General features: G+C 39.9%; 1 protein-coding gene across 1 annotated transcript in view; it reads left to right on the top strand.

The window, feature by feature from the left end:
* The window catches only part of vopp1b (VOPP1 WW domain binding protein b), a 66,387-nt gene that overhangs the window by 40,375 nt on the left and 3,763 nt on the right, over positions 1–22,249 (top strand). Inside the window, exons 3-4 of the mRNA XM_060825504.1 lie at positions 8,319–8,396; positions 13,275–13,426. Coding sequence (XP_060681487.1) covers positions 8,319–8,396; positions 13,275–13,426 — 230 coding nt within the window. The remainder of the gene's footprint in view (positions 1–8,318; positions 8,397–13,274; positions 13,427–22,249) is intronic.

The raw sequence follows: 22,249 nt of genomic DNA, 5'->3' as shown, positions 1-22,249 counted from the left end.
GGTAGTCAAAGGTGCAAGCATTATTTACTGAGAATTGTGAATTTGTCTAGTTTGGCCTGCAAAATCTGAGATTCTTTCCAGAGATGCAGCTTTTGAGTGAGAGGTACGTGTAAAACCTGTAGCTTCTGAGGCTTGGAGCTGCTTTCCTTGTGGTATTAAAATGACAGGTGAGGTCAAAAATTAAAACCTATACTTGAGCAGTTCAAAATCAATGACACGGTGCTTTCTGCTAAGCCATTTGGAGAAACTGGTTACTTTGATCACCCCATCAAAATGGCCACTGTGGGGTAAAGAGGTGCTGATGGTCCATCTCAATATTTCTTTGGATTGGTAATATGACTTTTGTATCAGAGAGTAGTAATTTGCAATTCCTTTGTGTCTTTGGTATTCATGGGAGTTGGATATCTTTAGTCACAATAGGTAGTAAGCCTAGTTTCCCTGTGTTAAAGGAGGTATTAATGAAATGACTGGCTTTGATTTGCAAGAAGTCAGAGGGTTCTAGCTAATTTCAGTCATGTTATTATAACAGCTATCTTAAGAGTTTGCCAGTATTGACCATTTTTTATAGATTTAGACAGGAGAATCAAGGATAATTTTAAGAATAAGGGTTGAATTTGGAGAAAGAGAGAAAATAGCAAGAAATATAAAACTAAATGATAAAGATTTCCTGAAGTAAATAAATGGAAATAATAGTAACAGTGAACGCTGGGAAGCAATAAATGGCAGAGACTTTGGACAAGTATTTTATGTCTGTCTTCACAAGTATAGAACATAGAACATAGAAGGATACAGCGCAGTACAGGCCCTTCGGCCCTCGATGTTGCGCCGACCGAATCCTACCTAACCTATACTAGCCCAATAACTTCCAAATGCCTATCCAATGCCCGCTTAAATGACCATAAAGAAGGAGAGTTCACCACTGATACAGGCAGGGCATTCCATGAACTCACAACCCGCTGTGTGAAGAATCTACCCCTAACATCTGTCCTATACCTACCACCCCTTAATTTAAAGCTATGTCCCCTAGTAACACCTGACTCCATTAGCGGTAAAAGGTTCTTAGTATCTACCCTATCTAAACCCCTAATCATCTTATACACTTCTATCAGATCTCCCCTAAACCTTCTCTTCTCCAATGAGAACAGCCCCAAGTGCCTCAGCCTTTCCTCATAAGATTTTCCTACCATTCCAGGCAACATCCTGGTAAACCTCCTCTGCACTCGTTCTAAAGCTTCCACATCCTTCCTATAGTATGGCGACCAAAACTGCACACAATACTCCAGATGAGGCCTCACCAGAGTCCTATACAACTGCAACATGACCTCAGGACTCCGGAACTCAATTCCTCTGCCAATAAAGCCCAGTACACCATATGCCTTCCTCACAGCACTATTTACCTGGGTGGCAACTTTCAGAGATCTGTGTACATAGACACCAAGATCCCTCTGCTCATCCACACTACCAAGTAGCCTACCATTAGCCCAGTAATCCATCATCTTGTTATTCCTACCAAAGTGAACGACTTCGCACTTAGCTACTTTGAATTCCATTTGCCACATTTCCGCCCAGCTCTGCAACTTATCTATATCCCGCTGTAACCTACCACTTCCTTCCTCACTATCCACAACTCCACCGACTTTTGTGTCATCCGCAAACTTGCTCACCCAGCTTTCAAGTCCTTCCTCTAGTATCCTAAAAGTAATTGAAAAGCAGAGATGCAAAAGGGTGAGGAGGGCATAAAACTGTTATGATCAATAGAGATTTTCTTTAAAAAACTAGGAAAACTACTGAGAGAAGGTTGTGAGAAATCCTAGTACTAATAACCTGCATCCAAGTGTATTAAAGGAAGTAGTTGCAGAGATAGTGAATGTATATGTTATAATCTTCCACATTTCCATAGATTCTGGCAAGATCCCAGCAGATTGGAAAGCCTCAAATAACAACCACTATTCAAGGAGGAAAGCACAAAATTATAGGTCAGTCAGTCAAAACGTGTGGCTTTGGGAAAATACTAGGATTGATTATTAAGGTGGTAGTAGCAGCACATTTAGACCATATAATGCAATTGGGCAGAGTTAACATGGCTTTGTGAAATGGAAATTATATCAGGCCAATTTATTAGCTTTACTTGAGGATGTAACAGACAGAGAGGATAAGAGGGAACCCATAGGTGTATATTTGAATTTCCAAAAGGCATTTGATAAGGTGCCTCAAACATCAGCAGAAGGTAAGAGGTCATGGTGTCAGGTAAATACATCAGCATTTATAAAAATTGGAATAAATTGGATCATTTTCAGGTTGACAAATTGAAACTAGTGGAATGCTAAAGGGATTGCTACTGGGATCTCAACTGTTTATGATTAATGCTGGATCCCACTGTTATAGCTACCTTTATTAATCAGACAAAGATAAGTAGGAAAGTACATTTCAAGGACAACGCAAAGAGGCTGCAAAGAAGTATAAATAAATTAAATGAATGGGGAAATGTTTGATGTTTGGAGTATAATGTGGAAAATGTGAAGTTGTCCACTTTGCCAAGAAAAATAGGAAAGTAGGTCATTATTTGAATGGAGACAGACTGCCGAATTCTCCGTTACAGAAGGATCTTAAGAACATGAAAAATGTGAGCAGAAGTAGACCCATTTGGTTCATCGTGCCAGCTCTGCCATTCACTAAGATCATGGCTCAAATGTGTTGATGTTTCACATTCCAAATTATTATCTACCCCTATTTATCTCAATTTCTTTTGCATTTTTTCTGTTTAATGTTAAAACTAGATCTGTAGCATTATGTGATTGTGTTACGGTGAAAATTTATTTTATTTTTTTAATCTATCAAGTCAGATTGCAATGTGGGATTTGACTTGTTCAGTAATAATATATGGACCAATAACACTTAACTAACGAGAATCTCCCTCTGCTGTTAAAATATTCCATGACCCTATGTCTACACCTTTTGAGGCAGAGATGAAAAGTCTTTCAACCCTCCGACAGAAACAATTCTCCTTACCTCTATCCTAAAAGTCTGAACTGTAGTTTTAAAATAGTGCCCTCTAGTTCTGGGCTTATCCACAAGAAACATCCTTTCCATGTTCAGTTTCTCATGACCAGCCAAGATCTTATACACTTCAGTCCAGTCACTCTCACTCTTCTAAATTCTGGTGAAATCGAGCCTAGCTTATCATAACCTCCTTATTTTCATAATAATTTCCTGTCAAAATGCAGGATAGCATGTCATTAGCCATCTTGATTGCTTGTTGTACAAGGATACTATTTGTTTGTAACTCCTACGCCAAAGCAAATAAATCCCTCTGCACCTTGTACAGCATATTTCCATAGTTGTTCTCCATTTGATTTTTTTTCTTCTTGCTGCCAAAAGTGAATAGCTTCTCATTTTCACAAAATTTACATCACCAGCCAGATTTTTACTCAGTTATTCCCTTAATAGCTTCTTTGCAAAATTCTTTTTTGCTGAACTTGGTCTCATGTGCTAATTCAGCTACCATGTCTTCACTCCCCTCATCTAAGTCATGGATCTAAATTCTAAAAATTTCAGGCCTCAGAACACATCCCTGCAGGATTTCACTCACCTTACCAATCAGACAAAGATCCTTTCATGTATAATGTGTTTTCTGCTGGCCATACAATCTTCTGTCCATTCAAATGTTACCCCCAATTCCATGAGCATTTATTTTCTTCAGAAATCTTTGTGGCACTTAATGTGTGTTACTTCTTAAAAGCACTCCAATAAATTGGTGAAACGTAATTTCCCTTTGATGAAACAATGCTGATGCTACCTGATTGCCATGAGTTGTATGAAGTGTACACCAACAATCTTTTCAATGATCGAATCTCGTGTATCTCCCATGACAGAAGTTAAGCTAACTGGCCCCTGGCCTGTTTTCTGTCTGAGTCCTTTTTTCAATAGATGGTTATTTTGCTAATTTATCCATTAGAACCTTTCCAGAATCCAGTGAAGTTTGGAAAATCAACACCAACGCATGTATTTTCCCATTAACCACCTCTTTTAATGCTTGCGATGAAGCTCATCTGGAGCCAGAGATTTGTCAGTCTGCAGCTCCATTAGTTTGCTGACTTGCACTCATGATTATAATTTTATTAACATTATTCCTCCGTCCCAACTCCTGATTTACATTTTTTATTGGAATGCCTTTTAAGTCCTCAACAGTGAGGATTGAAGCAAAGTATTTGTTTCATCTGCCATTTCCTTATTGTCTGCTATTAATTTCTCATTCTCACTGTCTAGAGAACTAACATTTACTTGCTTTTGTTTTACATATCTTTAGAAGTTCTTATCATTTTTTACATTTCTAGCTAGCTTGTTCTTGAATTTCTTTTGCCTCATTTTAGTCATTCCCTATTATACTTTATATTCTGGGAGAATGTGAGGACTGCAGATGCTGGAGATCAGAGTCAAAAAGTGTGGTGCTGGAAAAGCACAGCCGGTCAGGCAGCATCCATGGAGCAAGAGAGCTGATGTTTCAAGCATGAGCTCTTCATCAGGAATGGGGACAAGGGGTGTTGATGCAAGGGGACTGAGAGATAAATGGGAGGGGGTGGAGCTAGAGGGAAGGTAGCCAGGAATGCTATAGGTAGATGAAGGTGGGGGTGATGGGTCAGAGAGAAGGATGGAGCTGTAGGAGAGAAGGGAAATGGACAGGTAGGACAGTTCAAGAGGGTGGTGTGGAGTTAGAGGGTTGAATCTGGGATAAAGTGGGGGTAGGAGAAATGCGGAAACTGATGAAATCAACATTGAGCCCGTATGGTTGGAGGATGCCACACTGGAAGATGAGACATTCTTCCTCCAGGTGTCAGGTGGCTAGAGTTTGGTGATGGAGGAGAAGAAGGATTTGCATGTCGTTGGCAGAGTGGGAGGGGGAATTGAAGTGTTTGGATTGTTGCATGTGACCCAAAGATATTCTCTGAAACATTCCATGAGTTGGTGTCCTGCCTCCCCAATGTGGAGGAGATCATATCAGGAGCAATGGACACCATAGATGATGAGTGTGGAAGTATAGAGAAATCTCTGTCAGAGGTAAAGTTACCTAGATTCTTTGCACCAGGCGCAATCAACCACTTTAGAGATGATAGTCTAATTTGATCGTTGGTTGTGGACAGGGATATGTATCTATGAGTGAAGCAGGTAAGTGGATTCACAGTGTAGAAGTTTAGGAGTGTCAGCCCTCTGCAATTGTTGGTAGGCATTAGGTTCTCCTAACCCATTTTGATGAGAGGAGAGGCTGCAGGTCAGATTAGCAAAGCAACTGGCACTATGGTACAGGAGCTATTCAAGTGGGTGAGCAACAAGGAATGTAGAAGGGGTTAGTATGGTGAGGGGATTGACACTGTTCAATGAGCATCTGATAGCCGTGTTTTCTGTCTGGTGCCAGGGTTTGAGAAATCAACTTCGGGCAGGAAAGCAAGTTGCAGTAAGAGAGGAAAGATCCAGTGGTCATGGGCCATGCAGTTAACAAAGATGTTAGTAGAACTAAAAAAAACTTCTGCACAGATTAAGCTAAACTAAACTAAAAGCAGTTCCTCAAAGATTGAAGTCTCTGAATTAATTTCTGAATGAGCATATAGTACACTAAATTAGTGAGGTGAATATGTGGCCTCATAGACTAGTGTGGAAGAATTGGGCTCCAATTTGGACCACTTTGTTTTAGATTAGATTAGATTCCCTACAGTGTGGATACAGGCCCTTTTGGCCCAACAAGTCCACACTGACCCTCCGAAGAGTAACCCACCCAGACCCATTTCCCTCTGACTAGTGTACCTAACGCTATGGGCAATTTAGCAGGGCCAATTCACCTAACCTGCACATCTTTGGACTGTGGGAGAAAACCTACGCAGACATGGGGAGAATGTGCAAACTTCACACGGGTAATCATCCGAGGCTGGAATCGAACCTGGGACCCTGGTGCTGTGAGGCAGCAGAGCTAACCACTGTGCCGCCCCAGTATTGGGCAAAGCTGGAGTTGTACGGTGAAGATATTTTATATGTGAACCATGCTGAGACCGATGTTCTTACGAACGTTATGAAGTAGAGTTTTAAACTAAATAGTGGGCAAGTGATCAAATTTGGAAAGATGTACATTCAAGAGTACGCACAATGGAAGAGAAGAAAGTAATGTGCAAAATGAGGGTCAGAAAATGGCAAGAAAGAACAAAGGAAAAATATTATAAATACACCAATAATCAAAGCTAGATGCTGTGAAGATAAAAAGAGCAAACTAAAGGCTCTGTTTGAATGTGCAAGACATTCTTAATAAACTAAACAAATTGATATTTGCTTCAAAGTGCACTAAATATGAGACGTAGCTGCAGGATTGCAAGAGTTGCATCCTGAATATTGTGAGGTGTATGTTATTCCAGAAGATTAAGAGACTATGTAAAGGTGGATTGAGTAGCACTGTTAATCAAGGATGCAATTTGTGCAGTAGTTACACAAGAGCTTGGTCCAGGAGATCAGAATTGTAGAATTAGTTTGGGTGGGGGTGAAGAGTAGTAGAGGAAAGAAGTCATCAGTGTGCTTTTACATGAATCACAAATAAAAGCAAGTACAGCAAGTAATTAGGAAGGTAAGTGGAATCTTGGCATTTATTTGAAGAAGAGTATAAAGTTAGTTCATCTTGTCAGGTACTGTTGAAACTGCCCCTGGAGTAGAGTATATGGTTTAGTCTTTAGACTTAACGAATGGTATATTTGCATTGGAAGCAGTTCAGAGAAATTTCACTAGGCAGATTCATGGGATAACAGCAGGTTGGGACTGTACTGTAAAATAATGAGATGAATCTTATCAAAGCATATATGAAGTTCTAAGTGGACTCGACATAAAGACTGGGAAGATGTTTTCGCTCATGGTATTTATTTACTTTGCTCCCTGTTATAATGGTGAACATATAATATTGTCAAATTCATGATAATTAATAAATAATATGATCTGCTTTGTGCATAACATTCATTCAGAAATTTGTGCGCTACAGAACATCACAGACTTCTTAACCAAAGCTAATTTCCCCTTTCTGATTTCTGAGAGAAACTTGGGCATCTTTACTATTGTTATGAGTGCAAGTAACACAAATCTGACAGTAATTGAGCAGAAGGGTCACTGAAATTTTGGTGTTATTCAGAGGTTTTAAGGTTAATGAACTGCAGTCCGGTCTCCTGATTACAACCTCGGGGCATGCTGGTAAGAGTGAAGAAAGAAGTTTACCAATGGCAATGTTATGCTCTACCTATGCTTTATCTACCTAGGAGTTGTGATACACAGCAACATTTGGACAATTTCATTTTCTACCTCTGTCATGGACAAAACAAGCCGCTCAATGAAACTAGTTGTGAGATATAACTGGTCCAGATATTCAATGCATATACTTACATTTCTATCAGGATTCTTCACATGCAGCAGATTACCTTTTAAAATGTGGTCACAGATTTTATGTGGCTATTTGTGGTTACTGTGTTGCAAAATATCGACGTGCAAATTAAAAGAATGGTCAATTAATTCTACCAAAACATTTATTCCCTCTCTCCCATGGAGTAGTTTCATAATAGGATATTGATGCAGCCTTCGTTTAATGTCATGGGTTGAAAGATGGCACACCAACAATGCAACACTTTTTCAGTAAAGTTTTATCAGCTTGGCAGAGTACCTCTGAATGCCACCTCTGGTGGTGCAGAGGAGAAAGGAAATTGAAGACCTTGTACAAAAAAAAGTTATTTAATTTTGAGACTAATTTCTCTTAGTAGCATCCCTCTCCTTCTCTGTCTTAGCAACCTTCTGTCTCTCCCACATCTGTTGCAGCCACCTAGTCTTCCTCCAGTCTTCCCAGGCGAAATGGAAGCTAGGTCCTGCTGCAGACCTCCCTTGCTCCCAGCCTTTCTCCCTGCTTCTACCGAGGTCCCAACCTCCCATGCAGTTTTTTTTCAGTAGCGCATGCATTGATGATGGCGTTGCTGTTCATGAAATGACATGATGTAATTGGAGCATGTGCAGACACTTTCTGTGCCCTGTCCTGTCCTGGCATATGGCCACTTCTGTCAGTACTCAAATCCTGAAGTAGGACTTTGTCTCTCAGCTTTCAAATTCAGGAGCAAGAACATGAACAACTGAACAAAGCTCATGTTTAACTCTGAGGTAGTGATACAACCAAGTAGTTGGCACTGAGGCAAACTGCATTTATCCATATAAAATAAAAACTCACTAATAAGGCCAAGGCATAGCAATCTGGATGTAAAGGCAGCTGGTGTGATTGCACTGATTAATGTGTCTGACATAATATGCTTCTTTCATAGGTGTCGTGCATACGAGGACTGCTGTGGTACAAAATGCTGCATGCGAGCATTCTCTATTCAACGGTTATGGTATTTTTGGTGAGTTTTAAGTGTGCATATTAAATAGTGAGTAGGTACTTTTTGGGGAAGAGAATAATTGTATCAATCTCAGATCTTGAGATTTGTACTCCATTACCACGCATAATATGGAAATTAATTTTGCTCATACGTTTTTACATATATTGCCTTGTTTAATTTATTCTCTGATATCCATAACTTGAATGTTCAGTCTAGCTGCAGAGTTAGACTTTGATTTACACATTTAACTTCTGGTAAGTATGCATATTGTAATAGAGACCTTTTGAGTGAAGGTAAGAAACAGGAACAATGAAAATAGGAGAAAAAGTAGGCCATTCAACCCATCAAGCCTGCTGCACCATTCAGTATGATCATGACTCATCCTCTATCTCAGCACTAATACTCCTGCTGTCTCCCCATATCCCTTGATGCCATTAGTATGCAGAAAGCTAGCTATTACTTTTTAAAATATATTCAGTAACTTTGCCTCCACAACCTTCTGTGGTTGAGAATTCCATAAATTCACCATCCTCTGAAAGAGGAGATGTCTCCTCATTTCAGTCTTAAATGGCCTACCCTGTATCCTGAGTATGTGATCCTATTTCTAGACCTGCCCCAACCAGGGGAAGCATCCAATCCTATCAGAATTTTATACATTTTAATTGGATCTTCTCTCATTCTTCTGAAGTTCAGTGAATAAAAGTGTAGTCAACTCAATCTCTCCACAACTCTGCCATCCCAGGAACTAAAACAAGTGAACCTTTGCTGCACTCTTTCTGTGACAAATATATTTTTTCTTGGGCGTGGAGATCAACACTACTCCCAGGTGTGATCTCATCAAGGCCCTGAGCAGCTGCGGTAAGACTTCTGTGCTCTTGTAATTCATTCCTTGCAATAAAGACCAACATACCATTTGCCTTCCTAACTGCTTGATACACTTGAATGCCTGCTTTCAGTGACTGGTGTACAAAGCTGCCTGGATCACTTTGTACAACAACATTGTCTAATCTAGCATCTTTTAAATAATACTATGCCATTCTGTTACTCCTACTGAAGTGATTCCTTCACACTTAGCAGATGCATCTTGTCTAAACCGCCTTGAAGCTTCTCCTCACTGCTCTCGATCTCACCTGGTTTTATGTTGTCAGAAACTCTGAAATATTGCTTTTGATTGGCTTTATCTAGAACATTGATACATGTTGTGCACAGTTGGGATCCAAAACATTGGTAATGTTGGATATTTTAGTCTTTATGCATTGGAATAACTAAAAATGAAAGCGTGAGACTATAAGACCAGAAGAAATAAGAACAGGAGTAGGCTGTTTGGCCCCTTGAGGTGACTCCACCATTCAATAGGTTCATGGCTTAGGAAGTTCAGTATGTCCATGAGGACCCTCACCTCAACAGATGTACCATTGAGAACATACTATCTGGGTGCATAATACTGTGGTACAGCAACTGGTCTGCCCAGCGTCTTAAGAAACAACAGAAGGTTGTGCGCATAGTCTAGATCATCATGCAAGCCAGCCTTCCAACCATGAACTCCATTTATACTTCTCGTTGCCATGGAAAGGTTGCCAGCATCATTAAAGACCGCTCCATTCTGGTAATGCTCTCCAGCAACCTCTTCTGTCCAGCACATTAAACAGAGGCTTGAACACGCAATGGAGGTTGTGGAATAGCTTCTTCCCTGCCGTTATTTGACTGATGAACGGATTCTCTAACTTCAAATAATGTTAATCTTGCTTCATGCACCTGCTGTGCATGTAACCCGTATGTTTCACTCTGTCCAAGGACACCAAGATCTGTATGTCCTTGCTTACTGATCAACCTGTACTGCTCGTAAACAAAGCTTTTCATGGTACTTAGGAACATATATTAAGCTAGATCAATCAATCAACAGTTGATACAACATTCCTCATATCCATGTTCCTGCCTTTTCTTTGTAAACCTTGATTCCCGTACTGATCGAGAATATATCTATCTCAGCCTTAAGCATACACAGGCAGATAAGATAATGAAGAAGGCATTTGGTTTGCTTTCCTTTATTGGTCAGAGCATTGAGTTTTGGAATTGGGAGGTCATGATGTGACTGTACAGGACATTGGTTAGTCTACTTTTGGAATATTGTGTGCAATTCTGGTCTCTTCGTATCAGAAGGATGTTGTGAGACTTGCCAGGGTTGGAGAGTTTGAGCTACAGGGAGAGGCTGAACAGGCTGGGTTGTTTTCCCTGGAGCGTAGTGGCTGAAGGGTGACCTTATAGAGGTTTATAAAATCATGAGGGGCGTGGATAAGGTAAATAGACAAGGTCTTTTCCTCTGGTGGGGGAGTCCAGAACTAGAGGGCATAGGTTTAGGGTGAGTGGGAAAAGATATAAAAGGGACCTAAGGGCAACCTTTTCACAGAGGGTCGTACATGCAAGGAGTGAGCTGCTAGAGAAATTGGTGAAGGCTAGTGTAATTACAGCACTAAAAGGCATAGGAACAGGAAAGGGTTAGAGGGATATGAGCCAAGTACTGGCAAATGGGACTAGATTAGGTCAGGATATCTGGTCGGCATGGATGAGTTAGACCGAAGGGTCAGTTTCCGTGCTGTATATCTCTATGACTCTGTCTCTCGAAGTTGTCTGTTTCAAGGAGTTCCAAAGTCGCCCAACCCTCTGAGAGAAGAAATTCAATCCCAGTCTTAAATTGGTACCCATCTACTCTAAGGTTATGCTGTCTGGTCCTGCAGTATTCCCATGAGAGGAAACATCCTCTCAGCTGTACCTTGTCAAGCTGTCTAGGAATCCTATATGTTTCAATGAGATGTGCTGCTGTCTTTTCTCTGTGCATTTAAATTAATAGGAAGATCAGGTCATCTTTACTCTCTGGAGTCCTTGTCAAGAATGCGATTTGGCTTAGAATTAGTAATCCATACCAGATTTCATCTCCTGACTCCATTCTGAATTTCATTTCATTGTGGCCTGCATGTCAGAAAAGATTTACAAGCACGTTGCCAGGGTTGGAGAGTTTGAGCTATAGGGAGAGGTTGAATAGGCTGGGGCTGTTTTCCCTGGAACGTCGGATGCTGAGGTGACCTTACAGAGCTTTATAAAATCATGAGGGGCATGAATAGGGTAAAAAGACAAGGTATTTTTCCCAGTGTTGGGGAGACCAGAACCAGAGGGCATAGGTTTAGGGTGAGAGAGGAAAGATTTAAAAGGGACCTAAGGGACAACTTTTTCCACACAGAGGGAGGTACAATGAGCTACCAAAGGAAGTGGTGGAGGCTGGGACAGTTACAACATTTAAAAGTCATCTGGATGGGCGTATGAATAGGAAGGATTTAGGGGGATATGGGCCAAGTGCTGGCAAATGGGACTAGATTTATTTACGATATCTGGTCAGCATGGACGAGTTCAATCGAAGGGTGTGTTTCTGTGGTATATATCTCTATGATTATGACTCTGTCTTTCCCCTTTCTATTTTCCGTTCTTATCTATTGCTTTTAAAAGTCATTTCACTGTGCTTATATTAATTCACCCTTCCACATTATTTTCAAGGACGGTATGGAGGATATTACAATGGTTTTCATGAGTTTTCCACAATGACCTCACTGTTCTCTTCTGAATACCAATGTCTGCCATTGACAATTGTGCCAAATGACTGCTACATACGTGATGGTTTCCGCTTATGGATGAATAAAAATGAAGCAGATAACTGGGCTTGATTTTTAAAAAAATCATTGGAAGAGTGGGAGCCACTTTATTTTGGCAACTTTTGACAAAAAAAATCTGAAAACTTTTTCTCTGTGTGTAGTGTCTTTTCACAGAATGAGCAAGAGGAGAGAAACATGCAATCTTAGCTCAGGAGGCGGCAAGGCCTAAGTTGGTCGAGAGGTGACCAGGCCTATGTTCAAAAGCAAGGGTTACTGCATTCATCACTTCTTGACATTCAATGGCCTTAAATTTGCTGAATCCTTTGCTACCATTGGGATGTTACCAATGACCAGAAACTGAACTGGACCAACACATTCATTACTGTAGCTGCAAGTCAGAGGCTGGGAATTCTGCAGTGTGTACTTCGCCTACTGAATTCTCAAAGCTATTTATCAAACATAAGAATGTATAGGTATCTGTGTGCCTGCTTAGGTGAGTGCAGATACTACAACTCTGAAGAAACTGAACACCATCCAGGACAACAACCCATTTGATTGGTGCCCCATGTAGCACGGCATTCTCTCCTATTGAACTGAAGCACAATGACAGCAGTGTATATGTTATTCCCCACAATGTTTACTTTGAAATTGTAGTTTCTGCATGTTTAGCCTTGAAGACTGTTGTCCTTGTCCAGTTAACTGGTGATGCTAATAAATATATTTTTAATCAACCTGTCCAAATGTGTTATAATGCATTTCTGGAGTAGATGGGACTTGAACCTGCCTCATAAGTAGGGACACTATCACTGCATCACAAGGGGACATAGCTATACCATTGTTTTACTGGAAACATCTAATTAGCATCCATTTCATTGAAGAAGTGGCCTGTGACAACGCCTACATTATATTCTGATCTGTACAATATCAGGTCAAAGGAAGTTAGTACATATTGAAACCATTACAGTGTTGCACAAACTGATAATATCATGAAGTCATAATGTACCAAAAGCTAGTGAGCCAGCTCTTTGAAAAATTTATGCAAGAATTCTTTCTCCATATCTTGCAAATTCTACATGTAATACAGAGTAGCAAAGCAAATACAATCACACAGTGAGAACTTTATCATTTTTTTCTACAGTGGCAACTATTTCATAAACATACTATTGCATCCTTGAGCAAAAATGATGGGGGTTAGAAAACAAAGGTTAGAAAGCATGCTACACGTGTATTTGATTTCTCTGTTTGTCCCTTCCTGCAGGTTTCTATTGATGATGGGGGTCCTCTTTTGTTGTGGCGCTGGTTTTTTTATCCGGAGACGACTACATCCTCCTCAACTGACTACTGACCCTCCATTTACAGTGGGCTTCACTAGGCAACCTGTTAATGCAGGTGGATTTCAGACCACAGGGAGTAAGCATGGCATTAGTTCACATTTTAGGTCTAAGTTTGTGGCCTCAAATTTTAGCATATTTTAAAATGTGGTAGTAAGACATTGTTTATATGTCACATGATATTGCATGCACAGTGAAATAACTACCTGTTTTAAAGTCCTTTTTTAAGTCTCCTTTGCTCAAACCATTCTGTAAGGCTCCAGTTGCACACTGCTGGACTGAAAGCCATGCAGTTAGTATTATTTGTAACCAGAGACTACTAAAATGAATACCAACAAATGATAGTAAACCTCAAAAATTGACAAATGTTAGGACTAGCTGCAAATGTGTTGCTGGTCAAAGCACAGCAGGCCAGGCAGCATCTCAGGAATAGAGAATTCGACGTTTCGAGCATAAGCCCTTCATCAGGAAAGATGTTAGGACTACTACATTTTCTTGAGGGAATCCACTTAGTCTGTACTGCCTTCTGCTCTCTCTAATTCAGCTTTCACTTAACTATTTCTCTTCTGCCCCTCTCAACTTCACAAGTACCTCTGCACAGTCCGGTGCCTGATCCCTTGTCCTCCTTCCATTTCAACTTTTCTTGACTCTACACTCCAGAAGTTGTTTGAACTCACATTGTTCTTGAGAACTCCGCATACCTTTTTTGAAAAAAAGTGCTGTTGTTAGCCCTTTTCAAACACAAACTCAACCTTTTTTATTTTTTCCAACTATCTTCTCATTTCCAATCTGTTAGTTGCCACAAAGGTCTTTAAATGCATTGCTGCAGCTTGACTCTCCCAACGTTTCCCTTTAAAGTCTCCAGTCTGATTCAAGACTTATCGACATTAGAGACTGTCCTCATCAAAATCACCAGCAAGTATTATAGTTAAGTTTGATTATTCTTAAATCTTTGCCACTATTTATGGCCTTCATTTTTCTGCCAAACAGAAATCATATTGGACTCCAAACGTCAATTTTCTTTCTTGCTTCACTGTTGCTGACAGACCTGCTGGGTTTCTCCAGCACTTTGTTTTAGTTTCACATTTCCAGCGTCTGAGGAACTTTACTTTTCTAATTAATTTTCTTCCATTGTTTTCCCCTTGTGAATCTTCATGTCATTCAGTTCTGTGACCTATTACTTTCAGCCTTGATCCCCTTTTACCTCCCAGAAGACCAATATGTCTGCAGCGGTGATGCTTCAATCCCCCCATCTACGTTGCGTAAGCATGCAATGTGAAATGCAGCCTTGGCTTTTTGCTTTATTTTGATCTGACATTTTCGGCTCAAATGCAAAGATTGCGCTTTTCATTTTTTTACCGTTGCCCATTCTTCTCTTATTTCTCCCCTGCCCAAAACGTTCACTGCTGCCCTCACCATCCCACCATGAAATTTAGTTGGTATTCATCTCCTTAATTAATTTCTTGACTGGTATTACAATCTTCCGCCCTTCATAACCTCCAAATTAATTTAGAAATATGTCAGCCCAATGCACCTCAAGAAAAATATTAATCCCCACTTCCCTTATTCAGATCTATTAGCGTTCCGTCTCTCAGCATATGTTGGCTATGTAAAAGTGAAGACTGCAGATGCTGGAAACCAGAGTTTAGATCAGATTAGTGCTGGAAAAGCACAGCAAGTCAGGCAGCATCCAAGGAGCAGGAAAATCGACGTTTCGGGCAAAAGCCGTTTATCAGGAATAGAGGCAGGAAGCCTCCAGGGTGGAGAGATAAATGGTTGGCTATGGACTATTGATCAGTTATTAATCACAAAGGTCGCCTTCCTGTCAAAAGTCTTGTGATTGGTTCTCAGCTTGGAGTTGGGAATGAGATATTTTGAAGCCATCAGACTTCCAGTGGCCAGGAGCTTACCTCTCTGTCCATTCTGTGTAGTAAACCACTTCAAACCTGAAGAACACTGGTTTATCTCTCCTTAAATTGCTGTAAGCTCTGACTTTTAATTGATATGTCAGAGACTTCTTTAGAAGTGAACCAGCCTCTCTGTGCCTCACTCTGCAGGAAGCATCCAGAGAAGGGTAGCTAAAAGGTTGTGTTCTAACTAGCACTAGAATCATCTTAGCAATCGTGAACAGAAACTTTTTTTTCAGTTTTTTACCTTTGTCAATAGTGCATGTTTTATTTCCTATGTTTGGGTGAAAAAGAGAGAGGGGGTGGAATTTTTAAAGGGATTAGAGTTTTAAATAGTGTTATATGCTGACAGCTTTTAACTGTTTACATAGCTAGAGTCTAATAACTTGTCATGTATAGTAATTCTTATTAAGCATAGGAACCTGGTCCATGCTTTTCCTTGACCTGGGTCTGAACGTCAGGTAAATTGGGGAATCTTTGTGTGCTAATTGAACTTTTATGATGACCCTGGAAATGACTGTGTTTCAATGAGTGGTAAAAGATGCTTGAGGGCGTCTGACAGAAAAGAAAGGGCCATGTCTAAATGGGAAAATGGCATGTCACAAGGATATTTGTTGGCAGCAAGTGGATAGTTCCCTGTGATTCTAAAAGTGGGTTTCTTTTGAACCCTCTAGCTTTTTTGTATTAGTAAAGTTTTTTTTTCTAAATTGAATGCTGCTGGCTAGATAATTTCTCAAGTTGTGCAGTTGATGTTTGGTGAATCACATGCAGGTTGTTGAGAATGTTCTACGTTAAACTGTTGACCTTGCCACAAAGCATAATTGATTACAGTGAGCCTGAGGATTAAGTCAGTATACTTGTAGCTTTGTACTTTTAAAATATAAATGCAACTATATTTTATATTCAAAAAGTGCCAGTGAAACCATTAAATCCCATTAAAAAGATTTTTGTATCATTCAGTTTTAATGACCCACCATCCCTTGTCTGGCTTCTTTCAAAGCCAGTATTGATACTTGTGAGAATTTGTAGGAAAAGTGGTTATTTCCAAAATAGTGGGGTTTAGAATGTAATTCGGAAGGTACATGGTTGTTCAATTGCCACGTCTTGGTTGCATTAAATTTTTAAAATTAATCTGGTTCTAAATTTGAGTGAAATTTCTTATGGAGATGGCCTATTTTCTTAAAGAATTTAGCAGATTTCATCTGAAAATACAATTTTGCATTGAAAAAAATTAGATTTGCTTTTGCAAACTCAATTTTTTTTAAAACATTCACTGAATTTAAATTTGAATATTGTACAATTAAATTGATGCAGATGTATTCAGTCATCATTTTGTGGTTTGCTTATATCCTACTCGTAATGTTTACTGATTGACAAAAGTTGCTGACATCAGGATTTCTCAGTAGAAAAAGTACATAACAGATTGAATTTTTTACGCAAAAATAGTGAACTTGCTAATCAGTATATGCAGATGTCCTGATAGAAGAAGTCTGTAAATTTGATAGCCAACATAAGCGTGATGGTAAGGAACTGTTTTTGCCTGAGGATAAGAAAAATAGGAGCCAGAAAAGGTAATTTGCCTCATCAAGCCTGCCTAGCTATTTAACATGATCATGGCTGATCTGCCACAGGCCTTAAGTTCTCAGACATAGCAACTCATAATAGCCTTCAACTCCCTGATATTTCAAACATCTATTAACTGCCTCTTTAAATATTTTGTGATTGTGTCTCCACAACACTCACAGGTAGAGAATTCCAGGCATTCACTATCCTTTGGGAGAAGAAATACTTTCACAATTTGGCTTTAAATGAGTGTGCTCTTAAACTGCAATTATGTCTGCTAGTATCCCCTCTAGTAGAAACACCTCAACATCTATCCTGTCAAGCCCCTTCAAAATCTTGTATATCTCATTAAAAGACATGTTTAAAAAAAAAATTGTTTCATTCTTCCTAACACCAATGAATAAAGACCTGACCTGTTGAGCTGTTCTTTATAAGTCAACATTTCATCCCAGGAATGAGCCGAGTGATTCTCTTTTGAGCGCCAGTGTGATATTTTTCTAAAATATGGGAACCAAAATCATACCCAGGTTTGGCCTCACCAGCCCCCTATACAGTTGAAACAAGATTTCCTTATTTTTGAACTCCAACAAGAACAAAAATTCCATTTGCTGCCTTAATTACTTGCTGCCCCTGCTAACTTTAACTTGTACCAATTACAACTAGTGGTTCTAGTGACCCTTCCCTTTTATGTCGATTCAGGCATACATATCGCTAATAATGATCATTTATGACGTCCTATCCTTTTGTAATGCAAATCCCAGTTGCTCTAGCGTGACCTGTACTATAAACTTATGCTCTATGCTGGGTAACTCAACCTGTTCCATTCCTGCTTCTACATCTCTGTTGTGTATGGCTGGCTGATCCCTAATGTCTTGTATCAATCTGTGCAGCTGCTTTTGGAGCTTTCTCCTAAGTTGTTTACCTCTCATTGCTTGCAGGTCCTACTTCCTCAATACCAGTCATACCATCCCCTGATAATCTCATGGCCCTGCCTATATTGGGAAGTTAATCTGGTTGGTCTACTGGGTTCTTCCCATCACTTTTCCTTAAATGTACCATGTTTACTTTCTCCAAATCAATTACTGCTGCTGCCAACTGATGCTTGGGGCCTGTTGTGATTGCCGCTTCATCTATCTTATGGTTACCTAATTGAATGTGATCTGTTTCCTTCTGATTGTACTTGAACTTTTATCACTACTGCCACAAGTGGGAATCTGACAGTTCTCCGTAATTCCTTTAATTACTGAACTAATTCCTTAATTGCTGTCTCTTGCTGTCTAGCCCTTCTTCTGAGGTGATCTACCCCCTTATATCCATGTTACAATATAATCAAATACCACTCCAAATGCTACCTGACGTCTGTGTAAATGTTAGCCTGTTTGCACCCAACATTTCAATTTGTTTTCAACTTCTATTTCTTCCATCCACCACACCTAAAAATATTGTATGGATTGTCAGTATGTCTTTGAGATGGTATTAGCCATCTATAGATTACTTTTCTCAGTTACATTCTGTGACAGACATTGTTGCTAATTCTTTATTATGAACTTTCAGACACAAATACTTTACTAAATCAATTTAACTTTTTAAAAAAAACCTACAGCTCTCTTCCTTAAACAGTATACAGCTTGTGAATGTTCCTTGTTTTTCCTATTATAGTTTTCAAAGAACCCCTCAACCGCACAGCATCAACGTCGACTTCACTGGTTTCAAATCTCCCCTCACCCCAGATCCAAACCTCCTATTTGGCACTGCCCTTTTGACCTGTCCTTCTTATCCATCCACTCCATCCTCCGTCCTGACCTATCACAATTATCCCCTACCTGCATCCACCTATCGCCTTCCCCCAGCCCCATCCCACCCCCTATTTATCTCCCATGACAATCTCCCTCCATATTCCTGATGAAGGGCTTATCCCTAAAACATCGAATCTCCTGCTTCTCCAATGCTGCCTGACCTGCTGTACTTTGCCAGCACCATCCTTCTCAACTGACTCTGCAGCATCTGCAGCCCTTACTTTCTCATGTTCCATTCCACACTTTATTCCATGTAGTAGTCTTATTTGCATTTTCTTTCTCTTCAGCCTGTATAAAAATCAAACTGATATATTTAATCAAGTTACACCCTGATAGATTATTTCAAATTCTCAACACAAAATTTATATCTTTTCTAGTTCACATATCTCATTATTACTATTCCAGACCATTCAAAAGTCTCTGAGCTTTTACTGGCCAATGGAGGATTCTTAGAATAATAGCAGAAATTAAACAATTCTATTTGATCCCAGATAATAACTTCTCTGAACATGTTCATCCTTTATATTTAGACTTTTAGATATTTCACATCTCATAATTTTTCCAGATTCAGATAAACTAATGGGAGCTCTTTAATTCTAAATTTCTTTTACAAAAATATTGATGTTTCTATAGAAACTACTTGTGGATGCATTATGAAATATTTGCTTAAATCTCTGCCACTGCTCACTCACTGATCATCTCCTTCATCAGTTTTCCCAGTTCACTTTTGACAACTCTAATTTTAAATTGAGGATGCTGACTTGGAGCCAAAATTGCTTTTCCTCAAATGGAATTTTAAATTCGTATCATACTTTGATCGTTACCCCTAAAGGATCCTTAACTCTGAAATCCTACCTTATGACATGCTACTAGATCTAAACTATCTTATTCCTGAGTAGGTTCTGCAAGTTATTGCTCTAAGAAGTGATCTCTGAACCACTTTACAAGTTTATCTTCCTTGCTACCCTGGTCCATCTTTTATGTCCAGTCTTTCTGAAGTTAAAATCACTCATGACAACTATAGAACCCTTTCTACATCGCTCCAATATTTCCTGATTTATAATTGTTCCGACAGTGAGACAGCTCTGTGAGGGCATATTAATGACTATAGTGACTTATTTTCCTTGCTATTTCTTTTTCCACCTGAATTGATTTAACATCAGGTGGCCAGAATTGCAGATAGAGGACGTTTCTAGATTTCTCTTGTCATCAAGACTTCGTACTGTGGCTTTGGCTGGGAGGTAGATGTCATCATCAGTGCCACTGCTGTCCATTTTTAAACTCAAAGTTTATTAAGAAATAGTTGAAGTGCAAAGCTGTCTGGTAGCCTGAGATGCTTTATTTGGATTTCCTTTAGTGGACCCTAGGGACAGCTAAGAAATAATAAAAGAAAATCAGCCCATCATGCTTTCTGCTTTAATGTATCATTTGTACCTCAGTGCTAAGGCCTAGCATTTAAAATCTTTTAAACTCGAAAGGCATGTTGAACTATATATTTTAATTGTTGATGATATAATAGGAGAACCTAGGTTCAAATATCTTAGTGTCCCTTAAAGAAAAGAACCTGCAGACGTTTCCTCTATGCAATGAATTGCAATGCACAAAGCAGAAAGAATAATAAGACCATGAGACATAGGATTGGAAGTAAGACCATTTGGCCCATCAAGTCCACTCTACCAATCATGGCTGATGGGCATTTCAATGTCACTCTCACGCACTCTCCCCATATCCCTTCATTTCTTGTGCGATTAAGAATTTATCAATCTCTGCCTTGGAGACATTTAACATCCCGGCCTCCACTGTGCTCTGTAACAATGAATTCCACAGGCCCAACACACACTGGCTAAAGAAATGTCTCCTCATTTCTGTTTTAAATTGACCCCCTCTAATTCTAAGGCTGTGCCCACTGGTCCGAGTATTCCCACCTGACAGAAACAAATTCCCAGCATTATCTTATAAGCCTTTCGAAGCCATGCATTATCTTATAAGTTTCTGTTAGATCTCCCCTCAACCTTCTAAACTCTAATGAATACAATCTCAGGATCCTCAGCAGTTCATCATATCTTAGGCCTACCATTCCAAGGGATCATCCGTGTGAATCTCCGCTGGACTCGCTCAAGTGCCAGTATGTCCTTCCTGAGGTGTGGGGACCAAAACTGGACACAGTACTCCAAATGGGGCCTAACCAGAGCTTTATAAAGTCTCAGTAGCACAACGGTGCTTTTATATTCCAACCCTCTTGAGATAAATGACAACTTTACATTTCCTTTTTTAACCACAGACTCAACCTGCAAGTCAACCTTTAGAGAATCCCGGACTAGCACTCCCAGATCCCTTTGTACTTTGTCTTTAGGAATTTTCTCACCGTTTAGAAAATAGTCCGTCTCCGTATTCTTTTTTCCGAAGTGCAAGACCCTGCATTTGCTCACATTGAATTTCATCAGCCATTTCTTGGACCACTCTCCTAAACTGTCTAAATCTTTCTGCAGCCTCCTCACCTCCTCAGAACTAACTGCCTGTCCACCTAACTTCGTATCATCAGCAAGCTTCGCTAGAATGCCTCAAGTCCTTTCATCCAGATCATTAATATAATAAATGAACAGCTGCAGCCCCAACACCTGAATCCTGCAGGACCCCACTTGTGACTAGCTGCCATTCCGAAAAAGAACTTTTTATCCCAACTCTTTGCCTTCTGTCAGACAACCAATCCTCAATTCATGCCAGTAGCTCACCTCGAACACCATGGGCCTTACCTTACTTGGCAGCCTCCCGTGAGGCACCTTATGAAAGGCCTTTTGGAAGCCTAGGTAGATAACATCCACCAGGTTTCCTTGGTCTAACCTACTTGTTACCTCTTCAAAGAATTCTAACAGGTTTGTCAGGCACGACCTCCCCTTACTAAATCCATGCTGACTTGTTCTAATTTGACCCTGCACTTCAAAGAATTTAGAAATCGTATCCTTAACAATGGATTTCTGGAATTTTACTTAAACTGAGCTTAGGCTAACCAGCCTATAATTTTCCATCTTTTGTCTTGATCCTTTCTTGAACAAGGGGGTTACAACAGCGATTTTCAAATCATCTGGGACTTTCCCTGATTCCAGTATTTTTTGAAAGATCAGAACCAATGCATCCGCTATATCTGCAGCTACCTCCCTCAGAACTCTAGGATGTAGCCCATCCGGGCCTGGAGACTTATCAATTTTTAGACTTTTTAGTTTTTCTAGCATTTTCTCTTTTGTAATGGCTACCACATTCAACTCTGCCCCTTGACTCTCTTTAATTGTTGGCATTTTACTCCTGTTTTCCACTGTGAAGACTGACACAGTATTTATTAAGCTCTTCAACTATTTCCTTATCTCCCAACATGAGCCTATTGCATCAATTTGGAATGGCTCAATTTCTACTTTTGCCTCCCGTTTATTTTTTAAATATTGAAAGAAACTTTTATTTTCATTTCTAATATTACTGGCTAGCTTACCTTCATACTTGATCCTCTCCTTCCGATCCATTGTGGGCGGCACGGTGGCACAGTGGTTAGCACTGCTGCCTCACAGCGCCTGAAGACCCGGGTTCAATTCCCGACTCAGGCGACTGACTGTGTGGAGTTTGCACGTTCTCCCCGTGTCTGCGTGG

The sequence above is a fragment of the Hemiscyllium ocellatum genome, chromosome 5, assembly GCF_020745735.1.
Source record: "Hemiscyllium ocellatum isolate sHemOce1 chromosome 5, sHemOce1.pat.X.cur, whole genome shotgun sequence".
In the NCBI taxonomy this organism is placed as follows: Eukaryota; Metazoa; Chordata; class Chondrichthyes; order Orectolobiformes; family Hemiscylliidae; genus Hemiscyllium; species Hemiscyllium ocellatum.
This window is presented reverse-complemented; position numbering and strand designations above follow the sequence as displayed.